Source organism: Geotrypetes seraphini, chromosome 1 (assembly GCF_902459505.1).
Source record: "Geotrypetes seraphini chromosome 1, aGeoSer1.1, whole genome shotgun sequence".
Classification (NCBI taxonomy): Eukaryota; Metazoa; Chordata; class Amphibia; order Gymnophiona; family Dermophiidae; genus Geotrypetes; species Geotrypetes seraphini.
In genome coordinates this window covers 114,594,775-114,618,095 of record NC_047084.1, presented here as the reverse complement: position 1 = coordinate 114,618,095, position 23,321 = coordinate 114,594,775, and the positions used below count along the sequence as shown (strand labels likewise).

At 40.8% G+C, this 23,321-nt stretch overlaps 1 protein-coding gene across 9 annotated transcripts in view; it reads left to right on the top strand.

The window, feature by feature from the left end:
* PIGO (phosphatidylinositol glycan anchor biosynthesis class O) overlaps positions 1-23,321 on the top strand; it is a 70,540-nt gene that overhangs the window by 35,062 nt on the left and 12,157 nt on the right. For all 9 annotated transcript variants that reach the window (XM_033936256.1, XM_033936240.1, XM_033936265.1 and 6 more), the window contains 3 exons: positions 11,625-11,804; positions 12,524-14,132; positions 17,225-17,428. In XM_033936256.1, the coding sequence (XP_033792147.1) occupies positions 11,625-11,804; positions 12,524-14,132; positions 17,225-17,428 (1,993 nt within the window). The remainder of the gene's footprint in view (positions 1-11,624; positions 11,805-12,523; positions 14,133-17,224; positions 17,429-23,321) is intronic.

The window sequence follows — 23,321 nt, the reverse complement described above, 5'->3', positions numbered from 1 at the left end:
CGAGAATTACAATAAACAAACCCTAAGTTTTATATAACATAATCGGTTAGATTTGTGAAAAAGATGAGTTTTCAAAGACTTCCTAAATATCTTATAATTGGACAAGGATGACTGCTTCCCTCTATAGCAGTAGTTCTCAATCCTGTCCTGGAGAACCACCAGGCCCATTGGGTTTTCGGGATAGCCCTAAGGAATATGCATGGAGCAGTTTTGCATGCCTGCCACTTCCATTATATGTAAATCTCTCTCATGCATATTCATTAGGGCTAGCCTGAGAACCCAATGGGCCTGGTGGTCCTCTAGGACAGGGTTGGGAACCACTGCTCTATAGCACAGAGTTTGGGATTCACCATGAGGTCCATGCTGAACCCTTAGACCTGAACATAGCTGGGCAGTTATGCACATGGAATAATTCTTAAGGGACCTTTTACTAAAGTCCATTAATATTGCATTACAGTCAATATTTGTAAAGCACATATATCATTATATAGCTCAGTGTTTACATATAAAAGAAATACGAGAATTACAATAAACAAACCCTAAGTTTTATATAACATAATCGGTTAGATTTGTGAAAAAGATGAGTTTTCAAAGACTTCCTAAATATCTTATAATTGGACAAGGATGACTGCTTCCCTCTATAGCAGTAGTTCTCAATCCTGTCCTGGAGAACCACCAGGCCCATTGGGTTTTCGGGATAGCCCTAAGGAATATGCATGGAGCAGTTTTGCATGCCTGCCACTTCCATTATATGTAAATCTCTCTCATGCATATTCATTAGGGCTAGCCTGAGAACCCAATGGGCCTTGTGGTCCTCTAGGACAGGGTTGGGAACCACTGCTCTATAGCACAGAGTTTGGGATTCACCATGAGGTCCATGCTGAACCCTTAGACCTGAACATAGCTGGGCAGTTATGCACATGGAATAATTCTTAAGGGACCTTTTACTAAAGTCCATTAATATTGCATTACAGTCAATATTTGTAAAGCACATATATCATTATATAGCTCAGTGTTTACATATAAAAGAAATACGAGAATTACAATAAACAAACCCTAAGTTTTATATAACATAATCGGTTAGATTTGTGAAAAAGATGAGTTTTCAAAGACTTCCTAAATATCTTATAATTGGACAAGGATGAAATGTGAATTGATGAGTCTTTCCAAGTTTTTGCTACTTGATAGACAAAAGTTGACGTGAGCAATCTTAATATTATTTCCTTCTTGGATCAGGAAACTGAAAATGAGAATTTACACTAAAGTGATAAGCTTTTGTCAATGAAAAGTAAACCAATTGGAACATAAAAACAGGAGCTTCTCCATGAAGAGTTTTAAATAAAAGCAAAACTGGAACCAGATCCTTGCCTTGATTGGCAGCCAGTTCTGCTTAAATAGATAAGATGAAATTTTATCTACTTTTTCTTAAAGAGAAAATTACACAGATTTGCCATATTCTGTAAAGTTTATTTATCTTTATCCTGACTCTAACCTAGGCGGGTCACAAATACATACATAATAAACAAGACAAAAATTGTGTTCTCTTTGGTTCCCACGGCTGGCATCATGATTGTTGCATTTGTTCAGGTCTCGCCATGTCTGGGTAGGCAAAACTGACACCCTAGCAATCATGCTGTGCCCCCTCCCCCCACCCAGGGCATGCTGTAAGGTCTACAGCCTGTCAGGGCAGGTTGAAGGACCTGGTTCCTCCCACCTGACAGGTCAGAGCCCGAGGTGACTGAAGCAAGAAAGTCTGCCGACCACAAACCCGAACCCCGGCAGGAAAGTTTACTGATCACAAATCCAAAATTGGCTCGAAAGTTCACCGGTCACAAACCTGAACCTCAAATTCCAGCGGGAATGTTCACCAGCACACAAATTCAAATCATGTCGGGAAAGTCTGCTGGACAGAATCCCAAATTCCGGTGGGAAAATCTGCTGGCCACATTCTTAAACTCTGTTAGAATAGAGGAAGGAAACCCTGAGACGGAGGGAGAAGGCGCCCATTCCTGGCCTCAGTCCTCCCTGCACCAAACTTCCCCTGGATGAGTAGCTGCCATGCCACCTTCACTGCCTCCACGAGTCCCCTCAGCCACCAGCGGTCCTCCCTCTCCAGCACTTTTGCACTCCCAAATCCAATCGCATGACCAGTCTCCCTAGAATGAAAGGCCACAGCTGATCCCCCAGTGCTGCAGTTAACGTGTGAATGAACACACTGCTGTGACACTGAGCATGTACTAAGTCATGTATTAAGGAGGTAATTCTCAAAAGGTTGCCTGAAGCATGTGCACTAAGTGCAAATTCTGTAACAGCAATTCCATTATAGACTACTCGTATAAGTCTGCATTTGTATACCTTACTGTAGGTGCAGCAGTGGCAAGCCTAAATGCATAACTACAGGGTATTCTAAAAGCTTGACATGCTCCTCTCACAGTTGCACACTGTAGAATTTAGTGCTAACGTTATACAATAGGGCCTAAGTGCAGTTATGCATGTAACTGCAAATTATCCTAAGACAAACATAATACATGACCCAAATGGTCTATCCAGTCTGCCCAACTATACACGCTCCATTAATTAATTATTTAGTTTAAATGGTCCTTTTTCTTAGATATTTCTGGGCCAGAAACCCAGAGCCCTGCCTGATGGTGTGCTTAGGTTCTAGCTACTGGAGTCTCCATCAAAGCTCACGCCAGCCCATCTTAACCAGCCCAACCATCGAAGCCCTCCCCAGCCTGTCCTCAACTGAATGTCTATAAATGGGATACAGGCCATGCAAGTCTTGCCACTACTGGCCTTAGTTCCTTCAATATATACCCATTATTTTCTGATTAGAGATCCTCTGTGTTCAAGCAGGCAGCATATTCTCACATGTAGGTGACGTCATCCACGGAGTCCGGTACACACAGTGCAAAAGTGTACAGTCACTTTAAACTTTTCAAAGTCTCAAGACTGCCCATATCACACGTGCGTTGGTGCCTTCCTGCCCAAGTTTGGCACAGGGGACCATCAGTTCTCAGTTTTCTGCGGAGCTGAAGAGTTCTGCCAAAAGTATGTTATCTTCCTGCTTACAGTTTTCTTCCCGATAATATTTTCTTTTTCATTCCCTTTTAAAATTTTTCATTTTTTCTAAGGTCTGTTTTTGGGGTCTTGTGCCTGTTTCAGACCAGGAGCATCGAGCTGTTTTTCAAGTTAAGATTTACTCAACCTCCCCGGACCATTGAGTCAATCTTGCATTGGCGATTTTTCCAGTGGATTCAGGTGGTGCACTTGGTGCAACAGGACCATCTTATTAGAATGTTCAGTGCCTCAGTCCTGACTGCTGTGTAAACTCTTGACAGCACTTCTCTCAACTTAAAAAAAAAAAGATCACTTTTTTTTTTAATCCAATTTTAAATCTTTTTGACTTTTTCCGGACTTTCAAGGTCTTTTCTCTGGAGCTCACTTATTAGCCGACCTTCCTCATGCGCGTCCAAGCCAAAAAAAGTGCTTAGACTAAATAAAGAAGATAAGATAAAAGGATGGCAACAGGAAAACAAAACAAGAATGACTTTGCGATGTCTGGAAGCAGTAAGAGAGCAAAACCGGAACAGGAGTCAGGCTTAAAGATGGCAGATGTAGAAGTAATAAAAGAACTGAAATAAATAAAAGAAATGTTATCAATTTTAACTAAAAAAGTAACGAATATATCGGAGGAAGTTTCCACATTAAACAAAAAAATGGATCTCCTGGAATTAAAAGCTAATAACCTAGAAGAAAGAATGATGATTGTAGAAGAAGAAGCATGCTGCAGTCGAGCAGATAGGAAAAAAATAGATCTACTTACTAAAGAAATTGAAGATTATTCGAACCGAGAAAGAAGAAGTAATGTCCGTTTGATTGGATTACCAGAAGGAGCAGAGAAGGGAAATCCGGTAGCCTTTATTGAAAATCTGCTTCCCAAACTACTTCCGATAAAAACAAACTATCCCATAGAGGTAGAAAGGGCACATAGAGTGCCTATGAAAAAAGGAGAAAATCAACATCTGCCAAGGCCATTTATATTCAAACTATTGCGCCACCAACAGGTCTTAGAAATACTTCAGCTAGCAAAACAAAATAAAGGACTTAAATATCAAGATGTTTACATCCATTTTGTTCCTGACTTCGCTAAAAACACAGCAATAAAAAGAAAAAAGCTGTTGGAATTGAGACCAAAGCTAAGAGAATTGGGAGCAAAATTTGGTTTAATGTATCCTGCAAACATGAAGGTTACCATCGGAAACAAAACTTTAACATTTGATGATGCAGAGAAACTAGAAAGATTTATTCAAACTCAAGAAGTGCCTATGTCATCCTAATTTGATTAATATGTCTTTAAATATATTGATTAGAAATGATGAAAATTGAATTATATTAACATATATTGATTATATAGCATATATTGATTATATAGCAAAAAAAAAAAAATGAATTATTTTATTTTATTTTAAAGGAAAAGATTTCTGTGTTTTAAAATACAATGATTTAGAATGCTTAGATTAGCTTCAAATGTATTCTTTTCTAACGTCTCTCTTACAGTAGAACTAGAATGTAATAAACATTCTAAAATGCAAATGAAATTTATTAAAAGGCTTAAATACAATTTATATAATAGAGAGTTAACAAAATAGATGTTATAATATATGATATGAAAAGAAAAAAAATAGACAGGAAATTGAACGATTTAATATAAAAAATATTTAATTATATTTAAAGGACTATTCTGCAAATTGATTTCTGATAAAATAGAATGATGAAATATGGGGGGGGAAAAAAAAAAAAATGAATGAGGGGAGTGGTTCTTCGTGTGGGATTTCTCTCTTCTGGGGGGGGTTGCTGCGGAATTACACACCGCAAATAAGAAAAGGTTTGTTGGATTTGTTTTCCCTCTACTCTCTCTCAAAAGTTTTAAAACTTAAAAACTCAGAATCCCGAAAGTCTGTGCGAAAAGGAAACAGGAAATGGATTTTTTCTACATACACCGGAACATAATATGAACTTACTCCATAAAATACAAGAAGAAAAAGAAGGAAAAGGATATTAGAACTTGAACTACAAGAAAAGGGAAACTTGTAAAGACCTATTTAAACTGTTCTCCTTCAAGGGAAAAAAAGAAGAAAGAAGATAAGGACAGTAAAGAAAAGAAAAGGAAAAAGAGAAGAGAGAGGAAGAGAGATAGACAAAAAGAGAAAAATACATAATAGCTGGTGTGTGGTTTCGTGGTGATCTCTCGTAGGGGGGAGGAATCTTTGCTCGTGGAATCACTTTTCACATAACATTATACTCCCATATTAATAATATCACGATGATAAAGTAAAAGATGGAAAAAAAAAAAAACAGGGAAAAAAAAAAAGGGGGAAACATTTTAAAGTTTTAGAATATAAGTAAAGATAAACAATATCTGTCTGTGATTTCATTAATGCTTTCAGTTTCTGCCAAAACCAAGCAGCTAATTTTGGTCGCAGATTCAATTGAGGCATAAATCAAAGATCTTTGCTTGGACTCTAACCATCGGCTTGCACTACTGGATGCAAAGAAACACATTAAAAAGGCTGTAAAACCAGAGACAAAGCTGCAAGTAAAGATAAACAATATATATTTATTTGTTTTTACAATAAACAATTTATATTTAACAGGGGGAAAAAAAAAAAAGAAATATATATATAATAATAAAAAGATATTAAAGATTTAATAATATTGAATAAAAAAATTTTGATATATTAAGAAATATATATGAAATTTATTTAGTTAATTCATGATTACTAAAATATATGAATTATTACTTACATTTTAATATAATTTTAATATTCAGATGACTTAAATTGAATATTGAAAGTTTTAAGGTCTTTTTGGAGTGTGTTATTGCTGATCTTGATATGCGTGAGGCCAAGTGTACACAACTTTTGTTAATTGGGGAGGGATGGGAGGGGGATGGGAAAAGGGGAATGGAATTAGATATAAGTAAGGAATTGATAATAAGAAAAGGAATAAATATTAAACATGTGTGGATGTCTGATCTAAACTTTTATTATAGAGTTCTAATTCAAACATTACTTATTAATTTAGATGGCTCTTAAAATTTATTCTCTTAATGTCAATGGTCTTAACCATCCAATCAAAAGAAAGAGAATACTGAATTTTCTTCATAAGCAAAACGCTGACATATATTTCATACAAGAGACCCATCTGACAGGACTTGAATCTAATAAACTAATAGGGGGTTGGGTGTCCAAATGTTTTTTTGCACCTGCTATTGGTAAAAAAGCGGGAGTAGCTATTCTCATAAATAAGAAATTCATAGCAGATTTCAAATTAATAAAATTTGATCCACTAGGAAGATGGGTACATATTAAAATGAATCTGAGAAATACAACCCTGGATTTATTTAATTTATATGCTCCTAATTCAAATCAAATGGAGTTTTTCAAAAATATTCAACAGATATTACTACCACTGGCTGCTTCTAATTTAATAGTAGCTGGAGATTTCAATGCTGTAATGGATCCTATTTTGGATAAAAAACCAAGTAAAATTATGAAATCATTAGGATTAGACAATTTGATACAATCTTGTGATTTAGTTGATATATGGCGTATCCTTCATTTTAATGATCAGGAATATTCTTTTTGTTCTCAGGTCCATAAATCCTTTTCAAGAATTGATTATATATTTGTTTCTAATAATATTGCACAAAGAGTGATAAAAGCAATTATTGATCCTATAATTATTTCAGATCATGCTGGTGTGTGGGTTGATCTGCAGGATGATATATCAGTTTTTTCTAAACCAATTTGGAGATTTGATAATGCTTTGCTTGCAGACATGAACTTTATAGAAGATATTAAAGTAAAAATGGATGAATTTTTTCAAATTAATAATTCAGACAACATAAATATTGAAATTTTATGGGATGCTTATAAAGCAACAATGAGAGGAAATATTATATCATATTCCGCATATAAGAAAAAACAACTTAAAAAACAATTTATAGAATTGGAGCAAGAAATTAAATTACTAGAACATAAATTAATTATAAAATGGGAACATGATACATTACAGAAATTATTAAAAACAAAAGTTAAATATAATGAGATTTCTTCTCAATTTGTAAGAAAAGATATGTTCTATAGACAAGTACAGTATTATGGAAATTCAAATAAGGCTGGAAGATTGTTAGCAAATTTTATTAAAGCAAAAAAAAGAAAAACTAAAATAATTGCAATTAAAGATAAGCAGGGCAATACACACACCAACATTGAAGAAATTATAAAACAATTTCTTGATTTTTATAAGGATTTATATACTTCTAATACTTATGAAAATAAAGAACAAGATGGTTTAGAGTTTTTAAATTCATTTATTGGACCAAATGTTCCGGATCATATAAAAAGAAGCTTAGAAGAACATATATCTTTAAAAGAAATAGAATCAGCATTGAAGGCTCTTAGAGTTGGATCCGCTCCAGGTGGAGATGGATATACTGTTGAATATTATAAAACATTTCAAAATACTTTATTACCTTATCTATTAAATTTATACCAATATCAAATGAATAATGGAAATATATCAGGAACTATGGCTGATTCTGTTATAATTGTCTTGCCAAAACCAAACAGGGATCCGACATTGATAACAAACTATAGGCCTATATCTTTGATGAATGTAGATGCTAAATTAATTGCTAAAGTGCTAGCTATAAGGCTAGCAAAAGCTCTTCCTTTTATCATTGATGTACATCAAACAGGATTTGTTGCTAAAAGACACTCTTCACATAACACTAGATTAGCATTTCATTCTTTAAATTTAGCAAAAAATTTGAATGATCCAGCTTTTCTAATATCATTAGATGCAGAAAAAGCATTTGATAGAGTAGAATGGAAGTTTATGTATCAAGCTCTAGAATGGTTTGGTGTAGGACCTGGTTTTATTAAAATGATTCAAACATTATATAGCTCCCCTGGAGCAAGATTAAATATAAACAATAACTTATCTGATAAATTTAACTTGCTAAGGGGAGTTAGACAAGGTTGTCCTTTATCTCCCTTAATTTTTGATATCGTTCTGGAACCCTTATTAATTGCAATAAATCAAACTAAGGGAATAAAGGGAATCACATTTTCTAATTGGGAATTTAAATTATCTGCGTATGCAGATGATATTTTATTATATTTAAGAGAACCAGAAGACACCATTCCAGATCTACTTAACTTAATAGAAAAGTTTGGAAAGTTTTCTGGATATAAAATCAATTGGGAAAAATCTGAAGTTCTTCCAATTAATATCCATTGTACCAAAGGATTATTTGATTCATATTCATTTAAATGGAAAGAGGAAGGACTAAAATATTTAGGTATTCTTATAAAAAATACAATTGATGACACAGTAAAAGAGAATGAAAAACTTTTATTAAAGAAAATAACAGAAATGTGCGAGCAATGGAATCCTTTACATCTTTCTTGGTGGGGAAGAGTTCAAACAATTAAAATGATGATTTTACCTGTGGTTTGTTATCAAATGAGTATGATCCCAATATTTTTTCAGGAGTCATTTTATAAAAAGTTAAACAGTATACTAACAAAATTTGTTTGGTTTGGGAAAAGACCCAGAATCGCTTTAGCATCATTACAAAAAACAATTAAGGAGGGAGGGGTAAATTTTCCAAATTTCTATAGGTACCATCAAGCCTATATTTTAAGACAGGGTATGTATTGGATCCTCCCAGATCTCATGGAAAATGTACCTGATTGGTTATATTTAGAATGGCGCCTCATGTTCCCTTTACATCCAGAACATTTCATTAGTATAACAATGCCCAGGAGTTATAAAGATCATAGAATTCTAATAGATACATGGAAAACATTAAGATTTATAAGCAATTTATCAACAAATCCATTGGCTAAATCTTTAAATCAATCTATTTGGGTAAACTCCAGGATCAAAATTGGTGGATTTAAAATAGTATGGAAACAATGGATAATAGCAGGTATACGTACTTTAAAAGATGTAATAATAAATGGATCACTGCTTAGTTTTTCACAATTGCAACAAAAATTTGGATTAGAAAAACCACAATATTTTAAATGGATGCAATTGAAGCAGGCTATTCAGGAAGGGTTCCCTGAATGGAAGAATCTTAATAATCAATATAGTTTGCCAATCCTTTGTTTTCAAGCAGATTTTCTAGGACACCAAGCTGCAAAATGGTATAAGATTATATATGAATTTTCAAACAAAAAAAAGAGAACAGGACTTAGGGACATTTGGAGTATTGAGATAGGACAGACAATTTCTGCATCTCAATGGCAAAAATTTTGGTCCTGGAGAATACATACTACAAGGTCAGCATCTATGAGTCAAACATGGATGTTTTTATTACATAGAGTTTTATGGACCCCTACAAGATTACAGAAATTAGATAGTAGTAGATCTAATAGATGCTGGCATTGTAAGATAGAAGTGGGGACATTAGATCATTTATTATTCTTTTGTCCCTGTATTAATTCCTTTTGGAAATTAATTTGGCCCCAAATTAATAAATTATTAGAAAATCATGTTGGACTATCATATGATACAATATTATTTGGAACAACAATGAGAACACAGAGTCCGATATCAGCTAACAATAATAAACTTTTATTAATTCTAACAGGGGTCGCCATTCAGCAAATTACTCAGAATTGGAAAGATTACACTAAATTAAATTACACTTTCTGGTGGAATTCAATTTGTCATATATATAAAATGGAAAAAGTAATGGCATTACAACAAGGTTATATTAAAAAATTTAATAAAATATGGGGACCATTGACAAATTATTCTACTGATCAGATATCATAACACATGTATAGAACATATAGAGGGGGTAGGGAAGGGAAAAATATTGTAATAATAATATGATATAAAATTTTGATAAAGGGTTTCTTTAATTTACAATGTAAGAACATTTATTGATAATTTCAAGTGTTTCTTCATAATTGAATGTAATACATGTATTTCACTTGATGTAAGAATTTAAAAAAGAATAAAAATTATTTACAAAAATAAAAAAAAAAAGATCGCTGAAGATTAGATAGCTCTAATATGAGAAATTTTTCAGGTCCACACTGGGAGCATTGAGGATGTTCGTCGATTCTGACGCCATCCGAGAGATTGAATACACAACCATTACAAATGTGGGATAACATAAATGTCTTGACAAACCAAACTGAAACCCGCCGGAGAGGCACAAAACCTGAGTACCTTAAAAAAAATCTTCACGGGATGTTTTTGGTGCGAGTTTACTGGTGGCAGCCATCTTGGATTTCAAACAATCCTTTTTTCAAAACCTCTAGCTGCCTAAAAACCCCTGATTTTGCTCTCATTCAGCTGGGATGGACTCCTCGGTGGGTGAGGATATGGATTCTTGTCAGATTTATGCTGAGCTACCAGCGGAAAAGTGTCCATGTACTGCATGTTACAACGCACGCGAGGGACGGGTGGGAGCCTTGGACTTAGCCTCATCCCTTGTCCTCCAGGGCTGGTGAACTGCTATGGGTCCGAGATATGGGTAATAAATATTTTCTCTTGATACGAAGTGGATACAGTATGTGTGGCTTCTGGAAACCCCATGAGTGCCCAGCTGGAGGACTTGTATACTTTGTTTACTTCCCCCCAGAATTTATTAATCTTATTTGGAGAGCCATTCTGACACATCCAGGAGAGGGGGCGCAGCCTGTGGGCATACAGCCTTCGACCCAGGTTGCGTCTTCTTCTCTGGTGTCTGCCTCGGACTCCAGCGACCTTTCGGATCTATACGGGTCTGATGGCATGTCGGTCTTCATGCCGCTTTTGTCCTAGGATTCTGATTCGACCTTGGATGACTCCAGTTCCCTGTTTGGGGCCTGTAGCTGTGAGGCCTCCCTGGCTCTTGACCAAGGAGATGATCCACATGTTCACCAGCTTTTCAGGTTGGTCTCTTTCCACCACTTTAAAAAACCCTATTAGCCTGGTAGACTTGAGAAAGTAGTCACTTATTTGACAAGCACAGAGGATCCCTATGGGAGAGGAAAGGATTGTAGAGCTTAACGGTTGGTATGGATGGGCAGACTGGGCTAGCTTTATGGTCTTTCTTTGTTTCCTGGAAATGATCTATGAGAGAGAATTCTGCTTTCTGAGGTGTGTACCAGGTATTTGTGAACTAGTCTTTCCTATGTTGGAGACAGAATGCTGGGCTTGATTCAGGGGGGAGGGAGTTGGAAATAATGTTACATATTATGTTATACTATGATATATAATATGTGTATATTTTTATTGAAAATATGATGAAGGGTGGGTGGTAGTGGGGGGGTTATTGATTTTACTAGATGTTTATATGGCAGATATCAAAGTGCTATTCTGGAATAATTTGTTGTAATATATTCTTTTGTGCACTTGTTTAATTTGAAAACAAATGAATTATTTAAAAAAAAAAAAATTTAATTGCTTTAGTAGCTGTTTCTCTTAATGTTATGTGCAAGATTGTGCAGCCTGAGCCTTGTGGTCACTAAAGATTTTATGCTTAGCCTTCTGCTTCGCAAGAACTATCAAGACAGAAACCCCACCTGTATTTCTTTCTCTTCTTTCAGGAGCCAGACGCTGTTCCTCAGGTGAATCTGGTCCCTACCTTGGCCCTCCTGCTTGGCATACCCGTCCCCTACAGCAACATTGGAGAGGTGATGGCTGACGTATTTTCTTGGAATGACGCAAACAGGGACTCCTCTGGCTCTGTTACTCAAGCACTGGCATATCAAATCAATGCAAGACAGGTAGGGTTGCCTGTAAATCTGTCTACGTGGGGCTTTCGCCTTCTGCGTCGCTTTTCGCTCCTTCAGGAATTTGCTGAAGCTTGTAATCAGTTTTGTGAAGCTATTGAGCATACGGCTGAGTGAAACTTGCAAAGCTCGCGGAAAACTGGCCCTTTGAATAGGAGTCGGCATGGTGTGGAGTGCTGACCTTTGAGGTTTCTTCTTGACCAGCCCCATCAAAGGTGCCCTGGTTGCCTTAGTCGGTGGCAACTCTGTATCTTTCTGTGTGTGTCTGTCTCTGTCTCTCTCTCTCTCTCTCTCTTTCTCTTTCTCTCTTTTCATGTCTTATTCCAACACTCTCATTCTTTCTAGACACATTGGAGAGCAGTTACGGCACGGGGAGATATTTAAAAATAAAACCAATTCTTCCTTCTCATGATTACTTCGGTAGGCCTGGGAAGTGGGAGGTATCGTGGGATTTGGAGAGGCGAGAGAACCTTGGCTATGGGTTGGGGGAAGGTCAGGAGAGGGATGAGAGGTGCAGAGAACTGCGAGGGGTTGGAGAGAGAAGCTACACCTTGCGGCTCTTTGTAAATCTTGGATCAAACATTTTGAATAAATTGGCTCTTTGCTGTAAAAAGGTTGCTGACCCCTGCTATAGGGAAATGTTTTTATAATGCAGCATTTCTCTCCAGAGAGAGATCCATTGCTGATATGTTCTCTCCACTTTGGATTTGCAGGTGAATCGTTTCATGAACGCATATTCCCAGGCTGCGGAGGACTTGCCAGTCGAGAAGTTGAGACATCTGCAGGAGTTGTTTTCTTCTGCCGCAAATGGTTATGACCAACTGATGGCTGAGATGCAAGAGAAGCCTGGCAGTATTCTGAATTTGGAGGCCCTGCTCCAGCAGCAGACTTCGAATCTGCAGCATTACCTACGGGAAGCCAGGGCAGTATGCACAGCGTCTTGGGCACGCTTCCACCCTCTCCGCATGGTTGCCGGCGTTGCCATCATTGCCGCCACCTGTCTGCTTTGCTGGGTTATTTCCGAGTTGCCCATGGCGTTTGAGTTCCCCTACAGAAGCCTGTTGCTCTCTCCAGTTGTCTGGGGACTGTCTTTGGCAGCATTTCTAAGTTTTTGGCGGTGGGTAATCACAAAAGAAACTGAGCTGGTTCTGATCTGTTCCTGGGCTGCTGCAATCTCCCAGCTGAGTTTCCTCTGGCAGGTTTGGAAGATGAGATTGAAGAGAAACTTTGTCTTAGGATCCCGATGGCTTAGACGGAGCTTAGGCTTGAAACAGAGGCTATTGATGGTTCTGAAGTGGGTCTTGCCTATGATTGTTCTGTTCTTTCGCTGCTGTACCATGTTCTCTGACAGCTTCTTATTGGCTGAATCACGGGTGGTGCCGTTTCTGCTCCAGTCCCTGTCAATTCTAATGCTGGTAAAGCTTCACTGGAGTGGAAAATTGTTGATGCCGGGCTGGATCACATCCGGACTATTGGTGGAATCTCATAAGCCATCTCCCGTCCCCACTTATAGGAGAGAGAGTCTTCACCTGCTGGGTCTCCTCGTGTCTTTCCAGCTCTGTGTGCTTTTCTCTGCTCTCTTTCACAGTTGTCGCGATGAAATTCCTGGCTGTGAGCCCTCGCCATTCCTGACACCCTTGTCTAGCCTTCAGGATGTTCAAATTAAGAATCTCTCTTATGGACTGTGTGTGGCATCCCTGGTCGCTATCATCTATCTTACCAGGTGCTGGTTGAGACATTATGGCAACCTGAACAGCTCCAGTCCCCTGATGCTATTTGTGCGCTGGGGCTTCCCTCTCATTGCAGTCTGGATCAGTTGCTACTGGGCCATCAGCTCTGGCATGGAGGACAACATGGCCAAATTCAAGGAGGTTATCCAGGTAGCGCTGGTGGCCTGTCCCCGAGCTGTCTATGGACTGGTGGCCCTAGGCCTCTTGGTAGCCCTTTGGAGCCCCATGACCGTCTTTGTGCAGGACAGCCGGGAATTTAAAACTCACATTGTGACAGCGTACCAAGGGATCCCTAACTCTGAGGCGGACCTGCGCCATGTCATCCCACAAATTTACCGCAAGATGCAGAGGTCGCTGAAGAGTCGCCTGGGTGGGGCTGATGAGCATGACAAGGCGACGGTGGCAGCTTTTGGCCTGGGTAGCGTCTACTCGGCTGCCCTGGTGATTATCCTCTTACTCCTGATCTTCTTTTTCCTGCTGCTGCATAGTGAGGGGATGTCGCTGGCTTTCCTGCTCCTGCTGGTGGAGGGTTTCATCCTGCTGCAGCTCCATGGCTGTGCTGTGAAGGTTTCTGTAGCCTCAGATGGATCAGGTAAATCATAGGCACCAGTAATAAGAACATAAGAAATGCCTCCGCTGGGTCAGACCTGAGGTCCATCGCGCCCAGCAGTCCGCTCACGCGGCGGCCCATCAGGTCCAGGACCTGTGCAGTAATCTTTTATCTATACCCCTCTATCCCCTTTTCCAGCAGGAAATTGTCCAATCCTTTCTTAAACCCCAGTACCGTTCGCTGCCCTATAACGTCCTCTGGAAGCGCATTCCAGGTGTCCACTACACGTTGGGTAAAGAAGAACTTCCTAGCATTCGTTTTGAATCTGTCCCCTTTCAACTTTTCCGAATGCCCTCTTGTTTTTTTATGTTCTGAAAGTTTGAAGAATCTGTCCCTCTCTACTCTCTCTATGCCCTTCATGATCTTGTAAGTCTCTATCATATCCCCTCTAAGTCTTCTCTTCTCCAGGGAAAAGAGACCCAGTTTCTCCAATCTCTCAGCGTATGAAAGGTTTTCCATCCCTTTAATCAGTCGTGTCGCTCTCCTCTGAACTCTCTCGAGTAACACCATATCCTTCTTAAGGTATGGTGACCAATACTGGACGCAGTACTCAAGATGCGGACGCACCATTGCCCGGTACAGCGGCAGGATAACTTCTTTCGTTCTTGTTGTAATACCCTTCTTGATTATCCCCAGCATTTTATTCGCTCTCTTGGCGGCCGCTGCGCACTGTGCCGTCGGCTTCATTGTCATGTCCACCATTACCCCCAAGTCCCTTTCTTGGGTACTCTCATTCAATAACATCCCTCCATCGTATAGCTGTGCCTCGGGTTTCTGATTCCCACATGCAATACTTTACATTTCTCAACATTGAACTTCATCTGCCATCTCTCTGCCCATTCCCCCAATTTGTCCAAGTCCCTATGCAATTTTTCACAGTCCTCCTTTGTCCGAGCTCCACTAAATAGTTTGGTGTCGTCCGCAAATTTTATTATCTCACTCTTTGTTCCTGTTTCTAGATCATTTATGAATATATTAAATAGCAGCGGCCCGAGCCCTGAGCCCTGCGGAACACCACTCATGACCTTCCTCCAGTCTGAGTAGTGTCCCTTCACCCCTACCCTCTGTTTCCTACCCGCTAACCAGTTTCTGATCCATCTATGCACGTCTCCGTCCACCCCATGGTTCTTCAGTTTCCGGAGTAGACGTTCATGAGGCACCTTGTCAAAGGCTTTCTGGAAATCTAGGTATATGATGTCTATGGGGTCTCCTTTGTCCATCTGTTTGTTAATTCCCTCGAAGAAGTGCAATAAGTTGGTCAGACACGATCTCCCCCTGCAGAAACCATGTTGGCTGGTTATCAGAAGTTCGTGTTTTTCAAAATGTTCATCAATTTTTTCTTTTATTAGTGCTTCCGCCATTTTCCCCGGAACAGAGGTCAGACTCACCGGTCTGTAGTTTCCTGGGTCTCCTCTTGATCCCTTTTATTGCTTGGAGCCTGTTCTTGTAAACATTTCAGAACTCAATTGAAAACGTATCACTTCTCAAAATACTTGGTGAAATAATTTCTTGTCATTCTCAAACTGTCTTTAATTTATAATCTTTTGTAAACCTCATAGAACTTATGGTTACGCGGTTAAGAAGTACGATGTTATGTTAATCTTAAATCAGTTTCATTAAAAAAATTCCAGCACCTTAAAGTAAAAAAACAAACAGTTAACCAGTGTTTCTATTCACGCCTGAACTTTGCCAAACTTTAGGCCTTTAGGCAATACTGCTGTTAGAGGTAGGTCATTGCACTATTGGCAGTCCCTGAGATACAGACACCTGACTTAACTACGACTCATACTTAAGAACAGGGTTGCAGCTTCATTTTGCTGAGCAGTATTTCCAGTGGCATGGACTCCTACACTTCTCCTCTAGCAGATTCAGGCCACATTAAGAACAGTGTGTGGTTGTTCTTGCTCTATCTTAGAGGGAACATTGGTAGGGACTGTTGATCCTTTTGTCATCTGGGAACAGAGGTAAGCAGCAAGAAATCTATAGGTTCTGAGTTACATACAAATCCGACTTAAGAACAGCTTTAAAAACGTAACTCATTCTTAACTCGGGGACTGCCTGTACTGAAAATTACCCCCCCCCCTCCTTCAGCATTGGATGAGCTCTGTGATAGGGGAGGTTTCTCTTCTGACTCCAAATCAGCTTTATAAACATCAGATGCTAAAGGATGAAAAAAGTATGGTGAATAGCTGGTTGACTGTGAAATCTTCTGATTAGTCTGTTTACCAAGAGTTTGTTTGCAATACTTCAGAAATGACCAGAATATACAGTGAAATATATTCTCCCACTGCTATGCACAGGTGAAATCTCACACTGCTACAGAGGGTAGAGGCCGACTGAATTTTGGTTTTGCCTTCGGCACCAAAACCGGCTTAAAGTCAAGGTTCAGTCATGCTTCGGTTTCTCCCCCTGTGACAACTCTCATCACTGACACTCCCACTTTCCTGGATTCCACTGGGCTGGCCAGTTGGCTGTTCCCCCTCCCCTCAATCTTTCTGCCCTCCGTGGGCCTACCTTTAAATGCCCTGGTAGTCTAGTTGCCTCTTCTGGGGCAAGAACGATCCCTAGTTACTCTTGCCTGGACATTCTACAAGAGATCCCAACAATTGTTTTAAGATTACTCCTGCCTTCACCAGTTCTCAGAATCACTGCTAGGTCCTCCCAGGACAGTCTTGTAAGGCTGCTGCAGGAAATCCTCCTGACAGCCAACTTAGCTGAGGAACTGAGGATTGCTCTAGCCCAAAAGATGATACCAGACTACCACACATTTAAAGATAGGCCCGAGGAGGGGTTGTGGTTTGAGGGGGGGACTGGCAGGTTGGCCTGCCCTCTTCTGAGAGGGGCAGGGGGGTGGGGAAAGGCGGATGGCAGACCGGCTTTTGCCGGGCGGTAGAGGTACCGTTTTTGTTTTCAGTTGAAACCAAACAGTAAATTTTAGCTGCTGATTCCGTTTTAGTCGAAACCAAGAACTGTGGTTTCAGTCGCCCTCTAATTTGTAGGAGGCATTATGCTTATGTACTGAGGAATCCACCTTATAGCAAGGAGGTTTTAATTGTGTTTCTTTGCTGTTTTAGAGCACTTCTTGGTGTCCTGGGATGCGGTAACAGCTTGGGCTTTTGCTTCCACGCAGTTCTTCTATTCCACGGGTCACCAGCCCATCTTATCAGCCATCCACTGGAACACAGCATTTGTGGGCTTTGTAGGCGACCACAGTACCAACCTGCTCCCTGCCTTCCTCGTGGGAGCAAACACTTTTGCCTCCCATGTCCTCTTTGCAGGTAAATTGATTTTTTAATTTTATTTCCATTGTGTGCCTGAACATTGGAATGAGATTCCAGCGTGTCGGTGTTTCCTGTCAGTAAACCACTCTTAAGGCTTGGATATGATCAGAGTGACTCACGTACTTAAGCAGCTGTGCCTGCAGGACCAGCCGTCCTTCTGTTGGAAATGGCTCTGTGATCCGTAAGAGGAACTGCTTGGTGGCTGAATAAAGAGTAGAAGTATGTTACATTATTGCAGGTGGTCTAACTCTGGCTGGCAACTGAGTGAACAGGCTAGCAGGTCAGATTTATGAGCCAGATGTTTTTTCCACCCTTATTGACGATGTTGCTCTGTTTACAAAGCTAAAAAGGGTAGGATTGAATGGTTCCTATGTCTGTGAAGGTTTGCTCTGATCCTTTTCGCTGATGTACCCATCCCATTTCCTAGCTTGCATAGTTCTATTCTGAATCCATGAAGAAAATGTTAGCTGTTGAAAACGAGTTGAGAAATATTTTAAGTTAATTTAATAAGTATTACTTAATAATAATAATTTTATTTTGTATACCGCCATACCCAGGGAGTTCTAGGCGGTTCACAACAGATAGATGAATTACATACAGTGCGATTGAAAAAAGAACATAACAAGGCAATCGTAGAGTCAAACTAGTTTACATTGACAATTTGGGTGAGGGAAGGGCTAAATACAGAGCACATACAGTATGTACTGTAAGCGAATATAATTGAATTTCTGAGAAGGGCTGAGGGCTGCCAATGGAATCTATAAGAGAGAAATTTATATGCAGTGGAGGTAGTATACATGAAAACCTGAGCCATTTGTCTTTACTTCCAGTCCTCGGGGGCTGCCTATAACCCAGTCTTCTCCAATTCTCTCTTTCTTATATGTACCCACCCTCCCTCGCCTTCACCTTGTCTCTTCCCCTCGCTTGGCTTCAGCAATTTCTCTAACGAGTTCTCTGAGTGGCCCGCAGAATCTCTGTAAGGCCCTCTGAAGAGGTCCCTGCTTTCTTGCCACGAGTTTGAGCTGTGTTATGCTGGAAGATGAGGTGGGTCTTATGGTATCAAGTCTCACGAGACCTGAAACCGCGGGAAGAGTCTCAACTTCTGACGCTGTGTGGCTCAAGCTCATGGTTAGACCAGTCACAGCGGGGAAGCAGGGATCCCCTCAGAGGACTTCATGGAGCTTCTGCAAGCCAGGAAAATGAAGCTGATGGTCCAGGTTCTGGACGGAAAGCATGATAGCAGATGAATGGCTGAATGACTTTTTCCTCCTTGAGGGGGACCCCCACAGACCACCTCTCCAACAGCATTAAGGCATGAAAATGGTTCTGTCAGTTCCAGAAGCAGGGCAGTACATAACTGACCCATTCACTTAGAATAGTTTTTGTAGCTTTTTTTTTTTTTTTTTGCAAAGAAATCCCACTCTGTGAAGTAACAGGTGAGTGTTCCTCCCTTGTATCTTCAGTGATTCATAGTTATTTAGAAGCTTGCCAGCAATGATAGCCATCACTTACCTGTAATTATCTTTTCGAAATAACATGTAACTAAGCCTCTAAAATATTTCACTTTGGAACAATGCTAAAAAGCATGAAAAAGGTGTTGCTGTTTTGAATACATTTTAAACAAATGGGCATATCTACCTGACCAAATTCTGCACTCACCAAGAGATCTGGAGTCCTTTTTATTAGACAGTAAAAGAGTCATCTCACCCTCCCCACCCCTTGAATATGGAATCAGCTTATTATATGCCTTTTAGTTTTTATATGTTGCTTCATATCCGAGGCATTGATCTTTCTCAACATTACAATAAGAATATTATATTAGGGGAGGGATGCAAGGAGTGGGCTTGTTAAGGGTTTGTGGGGGGTACCAGTTACCCCTGTAGGTAGAGAATGACATGGGGACAAATTTTTCCCTGTCCCCGCAGGATATTAATCTCCCCGTTCCCATCCCTGCCTTCCTGTAAGCTCTGCCTTAACCGCACAAGCCTCGAACACTTATGATTTTAAAGTGTTTGAGGCTTGTGCAGATGAGGACAGATCTTGCAGGAATGGGGCGGGGACAAGGACAAATTTGTCCCTGTGCCATTCTCTACTTGGGAGAACAGTATAGAAAATTGAATAAATAAATAGTATGAAAAGTTTCAGCCTCTGATAACCAGAGCTGGTATTGTGATGTCATAATGTTTCATTCCACCAATAAGAGCCAACCTCATCAGTGATGTCACAATGGTTTCATTGTCCTTTACTTGGTTCACTTTTACTACATTATGATTTCTAGAGTGGTGCAGTGTAGAGAATGACACAGGGATAAATTTTTCCCTGTCCCCGCAGGAACTCAATTTCCCCATCCCATCCCTACCTTCCTGTAAGCTGTGCTTTAACTGCACAAGCCTCAAACACTTATGATTTTAAAGTGCTTGAGGTTTGTGCAGATGAGGACAGAGCTTGCAGGAATGGGGCAGAGACATGGACAGAACTCGCCGGGACAAGCTTTTGAACTTGGGATGAATAATCTTGTTTTTGTTGAATGGGAAAAGGAAGGAATTCTATTATTGGAACATCTTTTAACTGAGGAAAGTACTCTAATGTTTTCAGAAGACCTCCAGCACCATATTGAGACACTTTTTGGGTGAAGGAACATGTTCAGCTGAGCATGGGAGCATGGATAAAGAGCTTCTTTGAATAAGGTCTTGGAACATGAGGCTTGTATTTCTGGCCTTCATGAGGCCCTGAGGAAGTTGGGATAGGTTCAAAATACCAGAACTTCTTACTACATGCACAGAAAATGTGTTTAAAAGAGAGGAAAAAGGATCTCAGAAACCTACTCGGGATATACAGTACTAGCAAAGAAATAGTCTGAGACTTATCAGTTCTGGATTTCAATCATTGATCCTGAAAAAAACCTCTCCTTCACAGTAACATACAAAAGACTAAACATTATAACCAAAATAAGTAAAGTGCAAAAATATCGCTGTTTAGTGCACTGGATTATTTCAATGAGAAGAATGATTCTTTAGAAATCATAGCATTCAACAGTGCTTGTGTTAGGTACTAAGCAAGACTTGACCAAATTCAGTAATAGTTATGTGAAATACTGAACAAAATTCAGCCCACAAAGTTTATTGAAGAAATGCAAAAAGATACATAACAATGAACAATGCAGCCAACAGCCCATACGATCCCATCCCCCCACCCCGCCAAAAGTCATACTGGATTCTTCAGTACGAGACAAAACAGTCCAAATCAAAACAAAATCTCATCCACACCCCCTCCCCCCAACCCATATGTGTGCGGAGAGCAAACTAGGAACCACAAAAGTAGCTGGGTGAGACCACTAGGAAACCGATGACCACCTAATGTAAGGATCCCAAACCTTCAAGAACCTAGAGGCGATTATGCATGAGAGCTGTCAATTTAGACATATGAAAAATAAAAGCTAATTTCCCCATTAAGATGCTGCCCAGTAGGTGGGTGAACCTGCTTCCACTGTGCAGCCAGCAACAGTCTGCTAGCTGTAAACACATGAAAAGCCAAGGTAGCCGACCCATATCTTAATAAGATATTAAGATAAGTGTCGACTGAATTTAGTTCACATTTTCATTTTATTCCTCATTGAGGTGACATCTTTAATCATGGCTGCTTTAAAAGTCTGAGTTCCAATCCCTTATATGTTCATCCTCTGTTGTAACAACACCTTCCAGAGCATTAAAGCGATCTGCCAAGGTATTTTTAAATGAGGGAATGGAGGGTTGTGGTAAAAGCGGATAGCGTAGCTGGGTTTAAGAAAGATTTGGACAAATTCCCGGAGGAAAAGTCCATAGTCTGTTATAACATGGGGGAATCCTCTGCTTGCCCTGGATCGGTAGCATGGAATGTTGCTACTCTTTGGGTTGTGGCCAGGTACTAGTGACCTGGATTGGCCACCGTGAGAGGCAGGCCATAGAGGCCGAAACACCGCACAAGACTTTGTGATTTGATTAATAAAATTGCTCCCTGCTGTTGTTTGTTGGTTCAAGTTGTTCGCATGGCATTACATAGCACTTGTCACTAAACCAGTGGGCCAGCACCATCTTAAGCTTTGTCAGCCAGTTCCTATGTGGAGTAGTTGGTGCTGAAATTCACAGTGACCCTCGGCGATACAGTTTATCCGTTTTTTTACTGCCATTTTCTCTACTGCAAAAAATTTTTGGGACTCATTTTTCTTTCCTTTTCTACCATGGACCCCTGATGAAGGTTGTCCGAAACACGGACCGTGTTGGGTCCCTTGTTTGGTAAAAAGGTTTTTAGATATATTTTGGTTGTCATAATAAATTTTGCCTACATCGTTGTACACATCTGCAGTTTTGTTTTGTTTGTTCCGAAATTCACAGAGTACACATCAGTGGAGAGCTGCTCTTAGTGTTGTCATGATTAAGCTCAGAAAATATTTATTATCCCAGGACAAGCAGGCAGCATATTCTTAACGCATGGGTGACATCACCGACGGAGCCCTGGTACGGACACTTTTAACTAGAAAGTTCTAGTTGACCGCACCGCGCATGCGCGGGTGCCTTCCCGCTCGACGGAGGAGAGCGTGGTCCCCAGTTTCTTCGTTTCCGCGGAGCGAAGAAGACGCATGTGTTTTCAACGGCCGTTGAAAAATCAATCCTGCCTTCCCGCTCGCGTAATTTTTCGTTGTTTTTCTCTTTTTCCCTTCGGATTACTTTCCTTTTTATTTTCAAAAAAAAAAAATTGTTGGATTTTCTTTATTTTTCAGGCCGGCCCAGGCAGGGCCTGTTGCCACCATACAGGCCTCCGACTTTGATTTTGCGGAGGCTGTGTTCCCCTTCATGCCCCCTCAACCGGGCTTTAAGAAGTGGCAGCGGTGTGCACGCCCGATCTCTCTTACCGACCCGCACAATTGGTGCCTGCATTGCTTGGGTCCAGAGCATCGGGCGGACACCTGCACCCGCTGTGCTACGCTTAAAAAGCGCACCTTAAAAAATAGGCAGATCCTGCAAAATATTCTATTCGGTACCGGATCTGCCATGAAATCTGCCGCGACATCGACGGCACCGCAAAAGTCGACACCGACTACTTCGACTCCACCGGATCCTTCTTCGGGGTCGCTGGCCCCAGGTAAGCCGGCTAAGAAGCCTTCCACTTCCCTTGAGCGCCCTCCTGCCACGGTTGCGACACCGGCAACCCCGGCACCGCATCGACCCCGCAAACGCTCCGCTCCGATATCGGTGAGTGCCTCGTCATCGGCCTCCTCATCGCCGGAGCGTAGAGCGGCACCTATGGTACCGAAGAAGAAAAAAGCGGTACGGTGCCTCCCCTGGACGACCGCATCGCGGCCATACTCCAAACACAGTTACAGGAGCAGCTGCAACAACAGCTCCAACAACTGTTGCCGGCGTTGCTGGCACCGCACCTTCCGGTACGGGACCGGTCCGAGCCTCGCACCGTTCCATCGGTGTCGAACCCCTCGGTACCGCTCAACACTTCCATGCCGGTCCTCTCGGCTGAGCCACATCTTTCCCAACCTACGGTACAGACCCGCTCTGATGCCGATCCTCCTCGGTACCAGGTACGGCACCGGTCTTCCTCACCCGGTACTGCCTCGGTCCGCTCTGGCAAGTCTCTCTCCAAAACCCACCATGCCGAGCCCTCCACACTGATGTCCCGCCGTGCGCACCCCGACATCAGGGACCCAGACTTATGGGAAGAATCCCCACACGGTACCGAGGAAGACGCTTCCTCCACGGACGAGGAACCTTCAGTGACTGATACCGTCTCAAAACCTGAACAGTCCTCGTTCACCAAATTCCTTAGGGAGATGTCTGCTGCTCTTTCCATTCATTTAGAGTCCGACTCTAAAAAGTCACAGGCCTTTCTCGATGCCTTAGAC